The sequence below is a fragment of the Stegostoma tigrinum genome, chromosome 7 (genome assembly GCF_030684315.1).
Source record: "Stegostoma tigrinum isolate sSteTig4 chromosome 7, sSteTig4.hap1, whole genome shotgun sequence".
NCBI lineage: Eukaryota > Metazoa > Chordata > Chondrichthyes > Orectolobiformes > Stegostomatidae > Stegostoma > Stegostoma tigrinum.
The window spans coordinates 83,554,551-83,567,038 of NC_081360.1; the positions used below are offsets into that span (position 1 = coordinate 83,554,551).

Genomic DNA, 12,488 nt, shown 5'->3' on the forward strand with positions numbered 1-12,488 from the left:
AGCCCCACCCCAATTGTCTATTTATTTCCGAGCACACCCCCACCTACCCACTGGTCATTTCTGAAAAAGGGTTCCAACCTGAGTGTCAACTTTCCTGTTCCTCTTCTGCCTGGCCTGCTGTGTTCCTCTAGCTCCACACTTTGTTACCTGATGTTCCTATTATCTGCTGTTCTTGTTCTTGTCCTTTTGGATGGTCACGGTAATGGGCTTGAAATGTACTGTTTAAGGAACCTTGGTGAATTTCTGCAGGACATTCATTGACAGTTCACAGTGCTGCTATCTCGTGATGGTAATAAAGTGAATGAATGTGGATTTGGTGCCTTTCAAACAGAATGCTTTGTCCTGGATGGAATCAAGCTACTTGTTTTTTTTTGGAGCTGCACTGGGTACTCCATCACACTCTCTTGATTTGTGCTTTGTAGATGGTGACCAGGATTTAAGGTGTCAGGAGATGAGTTACTTGCTGTAGGATTCCTATCTTCTGACCTGCTTTTGTAGGAGCAGTATCAATTTAGTTTGTCCTACCAAATTGCTGATCATCGGTACCCCCCAAGATGTTTATGCTCACTGTACCTGTGTTTTAAAAAAGAGGCACTGTGATGTAGTAACAGGAAATCATTTATTACAGGCCTGTCTTTGTGGGGAGAACTCAAGAAGAAGGTTAAAGAATCATTGGACTTTCCGTTCACCCTCCTCTATAGCATGGATCTAGTGGATCCAGAGTAAACTTCCCAGCACTCTAGCCTTATTTCCACCGTTACCATTATGGCTTTGGATGTAGGGGAAACTACTTTTAAAACAATGTTTGTATTTCTCTTGGGCTGTCACAGCTCAGTATTCATGAACCAGTGTTCCTGGAAAAAAAATTAGGAAAGCAAATGAAGTGTTGACATTTATTGGAAATAGGAAAGGGTATTGATGTTGCGACACCTTTCTGCAATCCACTAGAGACAATACCAGACGTCTATACAGATTTAGTTCCCATTTATTTAAAGAAGGACCAAACTTGCATTGCAAGCAGCTCATTGTTCTGATTCGTGGAGCAAAGATTTGTCTTATGGGGAAATGTTGACCAAGTCGGGTGTATACCCTTTGGTGTTTAAAACATTGAGAGTTGATTTTAGAACCATAGAGTATAGAAGAGGCCTTTGGCTCATCGTGTCTGTACTGCGAAAAGTCTACTACTACTTACAGGACCCCCACTTTCCTGCACTAGGCCCATTGCCTGATTCTTTTGCTATTTACAACATGTTATTGAACAAAAAAAAGGAACTGACAATGAGGGAACTTGTGGAACTACTAATTTCTATATGTCAGGATCAGAGGTCTGGATTCAAGCCCTACCTGATCCAGAGGGGCGTCATAACATGTCCAAATGATTAAAAATCATTACACAGTGATAAGAAAATCACATCATGTGAGATTCTGGAGGGTCTAGGTTTCACTGCAAGTAGCCTTAAGTCTTTGTAACTGTTCTCCAGAGAGCAGTGGAAACTCGGTCATGATCCAACTCGCTTTAAAGATATTCAGTTTTAGATCTGCCAGTGAAATGAGGGTTATGGGCGGCAGTGGAGTTAAGGCTGCAGTTTAATCAGGCATGGAATTGACTCAGGAGACCCAATAGCCTATGCCTGTGTCTCAAACTGATGAAATTATCGGATTTAAGCTTTTAGGTTACCTTGAAGCTGTATGCTGATCAACTCTTGCACTTAAAAGCATTTAGTCTTGCAAATGTGACTATTTGTTCTACTTTGGGGCAGCCTGAGGCCTCTTATTTTTCCTCATCAACCTGTTCAGAGATGTTATTGTGCATCCCTGGAATAGATGGGACTTGATCACAGGCCTCCTGGCTCAAAGGCAGGATTACAACCACTGCACCACAGGAACTTTTCATTTCTTTCTTTCATGGTTCCAGTTTCCTGGTTGACCTTGGTCTCTTAATGAACATCTTCTCAATTACTTTATTGCATTTCCTCAACTAAAAGGTGTAACTATGCATCTGCTTTGGAAACCGAGAGAACTGTGGGTGCTGTAAATCGGAGACAAAAATAAAATTTGCTGGAGAAACTTAGCAGGACTGGCAACATCTATGGAAAGCAATCAGAGTTAGTGGAGAAGAACCTGTAACAAGGATGATATTAGCAAGCTGATGGTCTCAATTTAGTAGCATCTGATTCTGCATCTTTCAAAAATGAGTATTCCTATTTTTAATTGCAGAACTTGGTGTTCTTCCAGTATTTTGTTTTATGAATTTGAAATACCAGGGATTGTTTGGTTTAAGCATGTACTGCCAGTGAGCTTTGTTCAGCAGATGTTTATATTAGATTCAGTTCTGCATTTTAGTTGGCATATGTTGATATATTCTGTTATTAAATCACATGATATATTTTGCAGTAACATGATTTGCTTTTGGAACATCTTTCTTGATTTCCAGAAAATGAAGAGCTAAGTTCTCTTCTGAAAAAAGTACAGAATTAATTTGTTTACCTTTTGAAATTTTCTGACTGCCATTAAATCATGGATTTGTGGAAAAAACTTTTCCAATTGAAATTGAGTTATTGTACCCTTATTTAGGGTTTCCTGTTCTTTCTGTTCACTTTCCTCACTCAAAAACGAGTGCAAAAGTTGATTCTGTTCATGCACATGAAGTCTAATTTGGGAGCAAAAGTAATTAACAAGTATGAAAAGCAAATCCTGCCTTGATGAGGAATTGTTTGTGAGATTAAAGGAATGCTTAACTCCAGATTAGATGTTAGAATAGACAAGGCTCCTCAAATATGTGATATTTCAGGAACTGTTCAGGAAAGTAAAATTTTACTCCACCTAAGCTATGGCTGTTTCTTAGACTAACATCAATTGCCTTAAAATCAATTTGTACCTGATTTTCAGTAACTAAGTCCCACATATTAAATCAGAACTTCCTGAAGTTGGATGGGACCTAGCGGTGTCTCTACCTCTGAGGCAACAATAGCAGCTCGGAAACTCAAGTAGAGTTTTAATAAATGCGCTTCCGTAGCTTTAGCAAAAGCAGGCCATTCTCTTCTAATTTCACCTTGCCTGCACCTCACCATATTCTCAGTTCTTGCTGTGGGGTCATAACAATTTTCAAGTCTCAAGATGGGGTCTGAACAGGGAAAATGTTTTTGATTCATGTTTAGATTCTGTATATTAAATGTGCTGTGTTCTGTAGCTGTTAATGCTAGGTGAATTGTCATGCTGAAACAAAAATTTTTGTACTGTTTTTATTTGAACATGATTGAAACTTAGTAGCTAAGGTTCACAACTGGTAACTTTGTTAAGGTGGAAGAATATGTAGTAACTGAAATGGGATACTTCAGTGTTTTTATTTATGAATGCAGTTTTAAATCTAGGTCAATCCAATATTATGACCATTAATAAAGTGATGAAATCTTTAGAGTTTTTTCCTGGATGGCACAACTCACTTCCTATGAGAGATCTAATTACTTTTTCCCTTCCTCCACAGCAACATCAAACCCAGTCCCATCAAGGCCTCCACTGCTGACCATTTTGCTTTATTCACTGGTACCCATCATGGGATTTGCTGTAGTTGTGTTGTTCTCCTTCTGGATGTATAGGCATCATAAATTGGCATATCCGCCAGTACTTGTACCAACTCAGGTATCGCCTAAAATGTTTTTGTCAATTCATCTTTGTTTACTCTAATACATAAAAGTAAATATAAAAATGCATTTCAAATGTATGTGAAGAGTAGTTTTGCAGACTGATGAGTCAAGCCTTCATTTTTGCCTGTTCCGAGCACTTATTCATAATTCTGATGTGAAGCACCATCTATTAACAAACAAAATTGTTTGCATGCTAAACTTGCCATTCAGTTTAATGACAAGACCTACCATTAAGTAGAGCTCTGCACTTTACATGAAATCATGTACCTTCACTAATCTGTTGCTTTATAGATTTCTGCTCTAAATATTTCATGGTTTTAACAAGATTTGAAAGTTATAGAGAAAATGGTACCAAGGTAAGAAGTTAACATAGAGATCAGCCATGGTCATATTGCATGGGAGAACAAACTCAAAAGACACATTTGGCCCATTCCTGTTCTTGTATTACCTTGAGTGTATTCAGGTAGTTAATGGATTATTGTAAATTTGAATTCATTAATTACCATTCACTCATGGCCTGGGATGGCTATGGCAGGGCCCAGTAACTGGGACCTGGAGCACTGGTAGATCACCATAGAGCTGTAGTCATAGAGCTGTACAACATGAAAACAGACCCTTTTATCCAACTTGGCCACGCTGACCAGATATCCTAAATTAATCTAGGTGCATTTGGTCCGAATCCCTGTAAACCCTTCCTATTCATATACCCAACCAGATGCCTTTTAGATGTTATAATTGTACCAGCCTCCTCCTCTTCCTCTGGCAGCTCATTTCCATACACATACCACCCTTCCCATGAAAAAGCTGCCCCCTAAGATCTTTTTTAAAATCTTTCCCCTCTCACCTTAAACCTAACCTATATCCTTTAGTTTTGGACTCTCCCACCCTGGGAAAAACACCTTGTCTAGTCACACTGCCCATGTCCCTCATGATTTTATAAACCCCAGTAAGTTTGCTCGTCAGCTTCCGACACGTCAGGGTAAATAGCTCCAGTCTACTCAGCTTCTCTCTTTAGCTCAAACCCTCCACGCCTGGCAACATCTTTGTAAATCTTTTAATTCGAGTTGCACTTTAGCTCATTTGGGGCTTAGAGCCTTGGTCAGGAGCAACGCTACAGTGTGTGATCTTTGGCACTATTCCTGTATTCAACATAATTTTGTGATCAACCTCAAAAGAACAGATTTCTGAATGAATTAAACTTCGCTATTATTCATTGTCCCTTTTTCATCTTGAGTAGAATCAACATAACTTGGAAAACACAAGTTAGATGCCGCATTTGGTGTGTACATGCTGAGTGTCTGCAATCTTAACTTTGCCTGACTTGGTCAGCCTTATTCTTTTAGCTGTACTTACTCTTCTAGTACTGTGAGGTGCCTGCTATAGAATATGCAAATCTCCAAAGCAGAAAGCGATGCAGAGATCACTGCAGCCTGTAAACCAGGGCTTCTGTTTCAAGTTTGAGTCCTGATTCTAAAATACTTATTTCCTCAGTCAGCTAAAAGCAGAGCTGATGCATTTGAGGCAGTGAAGAACTTTTTCATCCAGACTGCCTTCATTGAGAGGAAGCTTACTCTTAGTGGTCGAAATTTTCCAGGATCTAGCTGTTAATCGAATTTGATAGCACAAGATGTGCTGTAGGTGCTAGTTGGATGAGGTTTTCCATCAGCTTTGAGAGGCACACTTTCTCATTTGCTTCGGTGAGAAGTTGACAGTGATCTGAATTCTGTTCCTGAGTGAGTGCTCCGACAAGCATCATCTACGTACTGAAGGTCAGTAACTGGTTATGGAAGGTCTTGTGAAGACACCGCTGGTCAGTGGCCAGAAAGGCATTCTCCCAAGCCACTGTGCATAGCATTGAGGTGCTGATCACTCAAAGCCAGCTCTGCTAGGATGTGCATGTTGTCCGCATGCCTGAGAAGATACTCTGAGGGTAACTCAAAACTTGGTTGGGCAACAGGTTCTCAAGCAGACAACAGAAATACTCCAGATTCACCATCAAAGCATCCTGAAGACATTTAACATCTCTGATTTATGGAGGCTCTGGCTCCTGGATGACACAAGTGGCATAAGATAGTCATAGAAAGTGGAAAACACATCAGGAGATTTTATTGGGAGCACCTGAGGTAAAGTCAAGGCATCAGAAAGAGTGAACGCCGTCATCTTAACAGCTCATCTACCTTCCTACTAGGCATCACATGCCCCATGCGTGGCAGAGTCTGAAGATTGCACAATGGACCTATCATCTATTATAGAATCCACCGAACTGGATTAGAAGTGAATCATCCTCCCCTTAGACATTCCCGGGATGAAGACATAATTGTACTACTTACACTAGTACTCTCAGAAAAACTTTAGCCATAAAGGAAAAGAAAATACTGACTAATGCTGGAGTGAAGTGAAGAATCTGAAATTAAAATATTTTAAGTGATTGGAATAGCAAGGTTTTTTGACATTTCTTATTGTAATTGCTAATGTTTCAAATGTAGATGCTTTGGCAAGACTGGCTGGCAGTGTTGTAATTTTTAAATCATAGACTGGTGCATGTGTTTTTGCTACGTATCAAGTTACCTGAACTTTGCCTTTTTTGAGACTGTTACAAATAATGTTGAGTTTTTAGTGCCCTCTGCTGTTTGTCAAATCAACTAAATATATTTTCAATGTTGAGCTGTAGCTACTTCTGTGATTGTAAAAGTATAATTATTACTTCAGTTAGGTTTGTCATGATTAGATTTGATTTTTTTTAACATTTTGACTTTGGGATATGTACATAAATTCTGTGCCAAATACTGTATTAATGTTAAATATATTATTATACAGTACCATAGCAATAGATCAGTGTAGTTTGTCTTGTATCATTAAGTTTTGTTTAAGAGAGGTATCACAACTCAAGCTATCTTTTTGACCAGTTTTTGAGCAGCAAGTAATTTATTATGTGACTTCAAACTGCCAGTACGTCATTTTTCAGTGATTATATTCTTGATTTAATCTGGTTTTGATTTATTGTAGTTACATGTACCGAAGTACAATGAAAAGTTTTTAGTTTTGCATGCAGTACAGGCAAATCATAGCAAACAAGGACATACATATCATTCGATGCTTAGACAGACCGAGGCATATAAGATTATGGCTGCACAGGAGGTACACAAAGCAAAATTAACATTAGCAAGATTAACATTATTTGAAGTTAGGTCTATTTACCTATCTAGTAACAGCAGGCAAGAAGCTATTCTTCAGCTCGTTGATGTGTGTTCACGTGTATCTTCTGCCTGATTGGAAGGGAGCATTACCAGAGTGGTAAGAGTCTTTGATTTTGGCAACCTTTCTGTGGTAATGAGATGTGTAAGTGGAGCCCGTGGATGGGAGGTTGGCTTCTGTGATGATCTGAGTGGTGCACAGCTTTCTGCAGTTTATGTTCCTGGGCAGAGCAGTTGGTGTACCAAGCCATTATGTACCCAGACTGAATGCTTTCAGTGGGGCATCTGTAAAAGGTGATGAGGGTCCATTTGGACGTGCCAAATTTGCTAAGCCGGTTGAGGAAGAAGAACCATTTTTGTGTTTTGACCATCGCAACCACATGGGAGATCCAGGACAGATTGTTAGTTGTTGACACTCCCACTCCACTTCAACTCCATTATGTAGACAGAGGTGTGTCCTCCTTTATTCCTCAAGTCAGTGATCAGTTCTTTTGTGTCGCCAACATTGAGAGAGATTGTTATCACTGCACCACAATGCCAAACACACTCTGTCCTTCCTGTATTCTGACTCATCATTGTTTGATATCTGGCCTGCCACAGTGGCGTTGTCAACAAACTTACAGATGGTGTTCATCCGGAATTTGGCTGCACAGTCATGGGCTTACAGCGAGTGCAGTAGGAGGCTGAGAACGCATCATTGCGGGACGCCACTGTCGAGAATTATCATGGAAGAGATGCCGCTGTGTGTCTGTCTTTACTGATTGTGGTCTCTGAATCAACAAGTTGAGGATCCAGTTGCGGAGGGTAGAACAGGCACCTTGGCCTTGGAGTTTTGAGATTGTGCTGGTAGAGATTATGATGAAGACTAACCTGTAGTTAATGAGTAGGAGCCTAACGTAGGGATCCTTGTTATCCAGCTGTTCAGGCTTGAGAGTAGGGCTATTGAAATGACATCTGCTCTGAATCTGTTTTGCCAGTTGGCAAATTCCAGGGGATCGTGACAGGCTGGGAGGCTAGAATTGATGTTGGCCATGACCACCCTCTCAAAGCACTGGGTCATATATTCTTGGGTTATATATTTCTGGATAGAACGTGATCAGTTTGGTTGACAGGCTTGCAGGTTCCTGAACAGAGTAGAGATTGAGTGAAGGATCATTTCTCATTTTCTAGGCAGCGGGTTTGGATGATATCTCCATTTAAGGTCTAGAAAGGGAGTCCACATTTCAAAAGCAAACTTGACTTGGCATGGGACTTATCAGAACCACAAAACCAATGACGAAATGTTGTTAGTTTACCAGTGTAATAAGATGTGGTTGAGTATTTCTCTTCAGAGTTTGAAATTTAGTTGAGCTTTATTGTGCCAGCCAATCTGTACTTTCCCTTGCTTTCTGTGAAATAATGAGGTTTGCCACTTTGAATCTGTCTTTATTTTGGTAAATGTTGAGAGACCAGAGAAGTACTAATGAGGGCATGTATGGAAGAAATAGTATTATTGTAGTTCAACAGATCTCAAGGTATTATGCTACACCCCTGCATTTTTTTCCATGATTGTCTAATGGGCTGTATCTGCATCATCCTGAACCTGAGAGGATTGTGGTGTTGTGGTAATGTTATTGCACTAGTAATCCTGATGCCCAGGCTATTATTCTGGCAGCACAGGCTCAGATACCACCATAGTATTTGGTGGAATTAAGTTTAATTAATAAACGTAATTAAAAAGTTAGTCTTAGCAATGGCCTGACGTGGTCATTTCCACAAAATTATAAGTTGGACATGTTTTGTCCCACCAGCAGGCCAAATCCAGTCGAGTCAGTGGCACAATGGTGTATGTAGCCAGTATGGAATTGACCTGAGAGTACTCAGCATTGACTCCAGACTCCGTTAAGTCACATGGCATCAGGCCAGTCGTCAACAGGAAAGCCTTCTACTGCCTGCTGCTCCCTCTCATATGAATAATCTGTATTCTACCTTGTTGGATGTCACCAGGACTGACACCAATAGATAATAGACAGTAGGTGCTGGAGTAGGCCATTCGGCCCTTCGAGCCAGCACCACCATTCGTTATGATCATGGCTGATCATCCACAATCAGTATCCTGTTCCTGCCTTATCCCCTTAACCCTTGATTCCTCTATCTTTTAAGAGCTCTATTTATCTCTTTCTTAAAAGTACCCAGAGAGTTGGCCTCCACTGCCTTCTGGGGCAGAGCATTCCATATATCCACCACTCTCTGGGTGAAATAAGTTTTTCCTCAACTCTGTTCTAAATGGCCTACCCCTTATTTTTAAACTGTGTCCTCTGGTTCTGGACTCACCCATCAGCGGAAACATGCTCCCTGCCTCCAGAGTGTCCAATCCCTTCATAATCTTATACGCCTCAATCAGATCCCCTCTCATCCTTCTAAACTCAAGTGTATGCAAGCCCAGTCGCTCCAAACTTTCAACATATGATAATCCTGCCATTCTGGGAATTGACCTCGTGAACGTACGCTGCACTCCCTCAATAGCAAGAATGTCCTTCCTCAAATTTGGAGACCAAAACTGCACTCAATACTCCAGGTGTGGTCTCACCAGGGCCCTGTACAGCTGCAGAAGGACCTCTTTGCTCCTATACTCAAATCCTCTTGTTATGAAGGCCAGCATGCTATTAGCTTTCTTCACTGCCTGCTGTACCTGCGTGCTTGCTTTCATTGACTGTATGTACAAGAACACCTAGATCTCGTTGTGCTTCCCCTTTACCTAACTAGACTCCATTGAGATAGTAATCTGCCTTCCTGTTCTTGCCACCAAAGTGGATAACCACACATTTATGATACATGAGATGGCTTAGTGCTGAAGGGCACATTTGTCAGACCGAGTTTCTGGTGGTGAGGAAACCAATGAGAGAAAAAGCTAGTTGAACTTACTCTCAGCAGTTAGACATGCATTTGTCTACAACAGTGTTGATTGAAGTAACCGTTGCACTGTGCTTGAGAGAAAAAATTCTGTCACATGATTTCATGATTATCCAGGGTTTGCCAACCATTATGTTGTCTAGCAGGTGTACTCTGCTCAATCTGGATAGATCTAGAACAGATTCTGCTGCTCAAAATTGGGCTTCCATGAGCAGCTATGGCCCATCAACAACTGAAGAATTGTTACACTGTTGTGGCAGCTTGCAGTTTTATAAGATAGTAAATAAAAGCTGAAAGAACTGCGGATGCTGTAAATCAGGAGCAAAAATAAAGTTGCTGGAAAAGCCCAGCAGGTTTTGCAGCATCTATGAAGGAAAAAACCGGGTTAACATTTCAAGTCCAGTGACCCTTCCTCAGAATAGTTCTGAGGAAGGGTCACCAGATCCGAAACGTTAACTCCGTTTTTCTTTCACAGATGCTGCCAGATCTGCTGGTCCTTTCCAGCAACTTTGTTTTTGTTGATAAAATAATAGTTTCTTGATTGGCCAAATCTCATAGCATGGCCTGCTATGGCTCACAAGCCCCACTCTGGCACGGCAATTTTTGATATGTCTGTTACACTTTCTTTACCCAGTGTTATATCTGTATAATTCACTGACATCTGTTTACAAAAAGCTGAACTGTTTGTTTCTGCACGTCTTCCATTGCCTTTCCAAAGAATCATATTCCAGATGTCCCTGCCAAAGGTGACTGTCTCCGAGTTGCAGTATCATTATCCACCACCAATGCACCTCTGTTGCAGATACCATTGTAGTGCAAGTATAAATATCAGCACATATCATGACTGAGTGACCAGTTCATCGTACAGAGGGACCTTGGGTACATGGCCATGATGCATCCACTGAACGAACTGAGCCATAACAGATTTTTTGTTTCTCTAGCTTAGCAATAAGTGTGTGTTGAAGGAATTAACAAGCTGCTGGATCTCTGGGCTTATAATTTTGTCCTGTTAAAGATACATCTGTGACAGCCAAAGTAGAAACTGTTCAGCCTTTTCTCCGTCCTATCATGATCTTCCCACTGTAGGGACTGTACCATTGTGTTGGATTGGCAGATTGCAGTTTGGTGTTGTCAGTTAGATTCAGCACTCTTTCTCAGCTTGGACATAACAAGAGCAGTAACTGCATCAAGTGCCAGAATATTCATGATTGCGGAGTGTAGATGTCCCATGTGCAGCATAAAATTTCCAATGCTAATAACTGCTAATGATGCAACGCCCATCTTTTGTTTTCTTCATGCTGTTGGTCAAATCACACTCCCCTTTGTTTACAATTTACGTAGATGATTTGGAGTTGAGGACCATGTGTGGTGTGTCAAAGTTTGGAGGATATTTAACTGACAGTGTAGAGGGCTGTTGTAGGCTGCAGCGGGACATTGACAGGATGCAGAGATGGGCTGCAGCGGGACATTGACAGGATGCAGAGATGGGCTGAGAGGTGGCAGATGGAGTTCAACCTGGATAAATGCGAGGTGATGCATTTTGGAAGGTCGAATTTGAAAGCTGAGTACAGGATTAAGGATAGGATTCTTGGCAGCGTGGAGGAACAGAGGGATCTTGGTGTGCAGATACATAGATCCCTTAAAATGGCCACCCAAGTGGACAGGGTTGTTAAGAAAGCATATGGTGTTTTGGCTTTCATTAACAGGGGGATTGAGTTTAAGAGTCGTGAGATCTTGTTGCAGCTCTATAAAACTTTGGTTAGACCGCACTTGGAATACTGCGTCCAGTTCTGGGCGCCCTATTATAGGAAAGATGTGGATGCTTTGGAGAGGGTTCAGAGGAGGTTTACCAGGATGCTGCCTGGACTGGAGGGCTTATCTTATGAAGAGAGGTTGACTGAGCTCGGTCTCTTTTCATTGGAGAAAAGGAGGAGGAGAGGGGACCTAATTGAGGTATACAAGATAATGAGAGGCATAGATAGAGTCGATAGCCAGAGACTATTTCCCAGGGCAGAAATGGCTAGCACGAGGGGTCATAGTTTTAAGCTGGTTGGTGGAAAGTATAGAGGGGATGTCAGAGGCAGGTTCTTTACGCAGAGAGTTGTGAGAGCATGGAATGCGTTGCCAGCAGCAGTTGTGGAAGCAAGGTCATTGGGGTCATTTAAGAGACTGCTGGACATGCATATGGTCACAGAAATTTGAGGGTGCATCCATGAGGATCAATGGTCGGCACAACATTGTGGGCTGAAGGGCCTGTTCTGTGCTGTACTGTTCTATGTTCTATGTTCTATGTGTCAAAGTTTGCAGATGACACTGAGGTGAGTGGTAGAGCAAAGTGTGTAGAAAGCTCGAGTTTGCAGAGGGATATAGGTAGTGAATGGGCGAGGGTCTGGTGAAGGAGTACAACATTGGTAAATGTGAAATCATCCACTTCGGTAGAAATAATAGTAAAAAGGATTGTCCTTTGAATGGTAAAAAATTGCGGTGTGCAGCTGTGCAGAGGAACCTGTGTGTCTTTGTGCGTGAATTGCAGAAGGTTGGTTTGTAGGGAAAACAGGTAATGAAGGCAAATGGAACTGTTTCATTCGTTGCTAGAGACATTGAGTTTAAAAGCATGGAGGTTATGTTGCTGCTGTATAGGGTGCAGAAGTTCTGCGGAAGGGTCCCCCCGCACCTGAAACATCCTTTCTCAAATAAGGAGACCAAAACTATTCACAGTACTCCACACGTGGCTTCACCAGCACCCTATAAAGCTGCA

General features: G+C 41.4%; 1 protein-coding gene across 2 annotated transcripts in view; it reads left to right on the forward strand.

Annotated features, from left to right (window-relative positions):
* acvr2aa (activin A receptor type 2Aa) overlaps positions 1 to 12,488 on the forward strand; it is a 150,365-nt gene that overhangs the window by 102,611 nt on the left and 35,266 nt on the right. For both annotated transcript variants that reach the window (XM_048533984.2, XM_048533985.2), the window contains exon 4: positions 3,485 to 3,639. In XM_048533984.2, the coding sequence (XP_048389941.1) occupies positions 3,485 to 3,639 (155 nt within the window). The remainder of the gene's footprint in view (positions 1 to 3,484; positions 3,640 to 12,488) is intronic.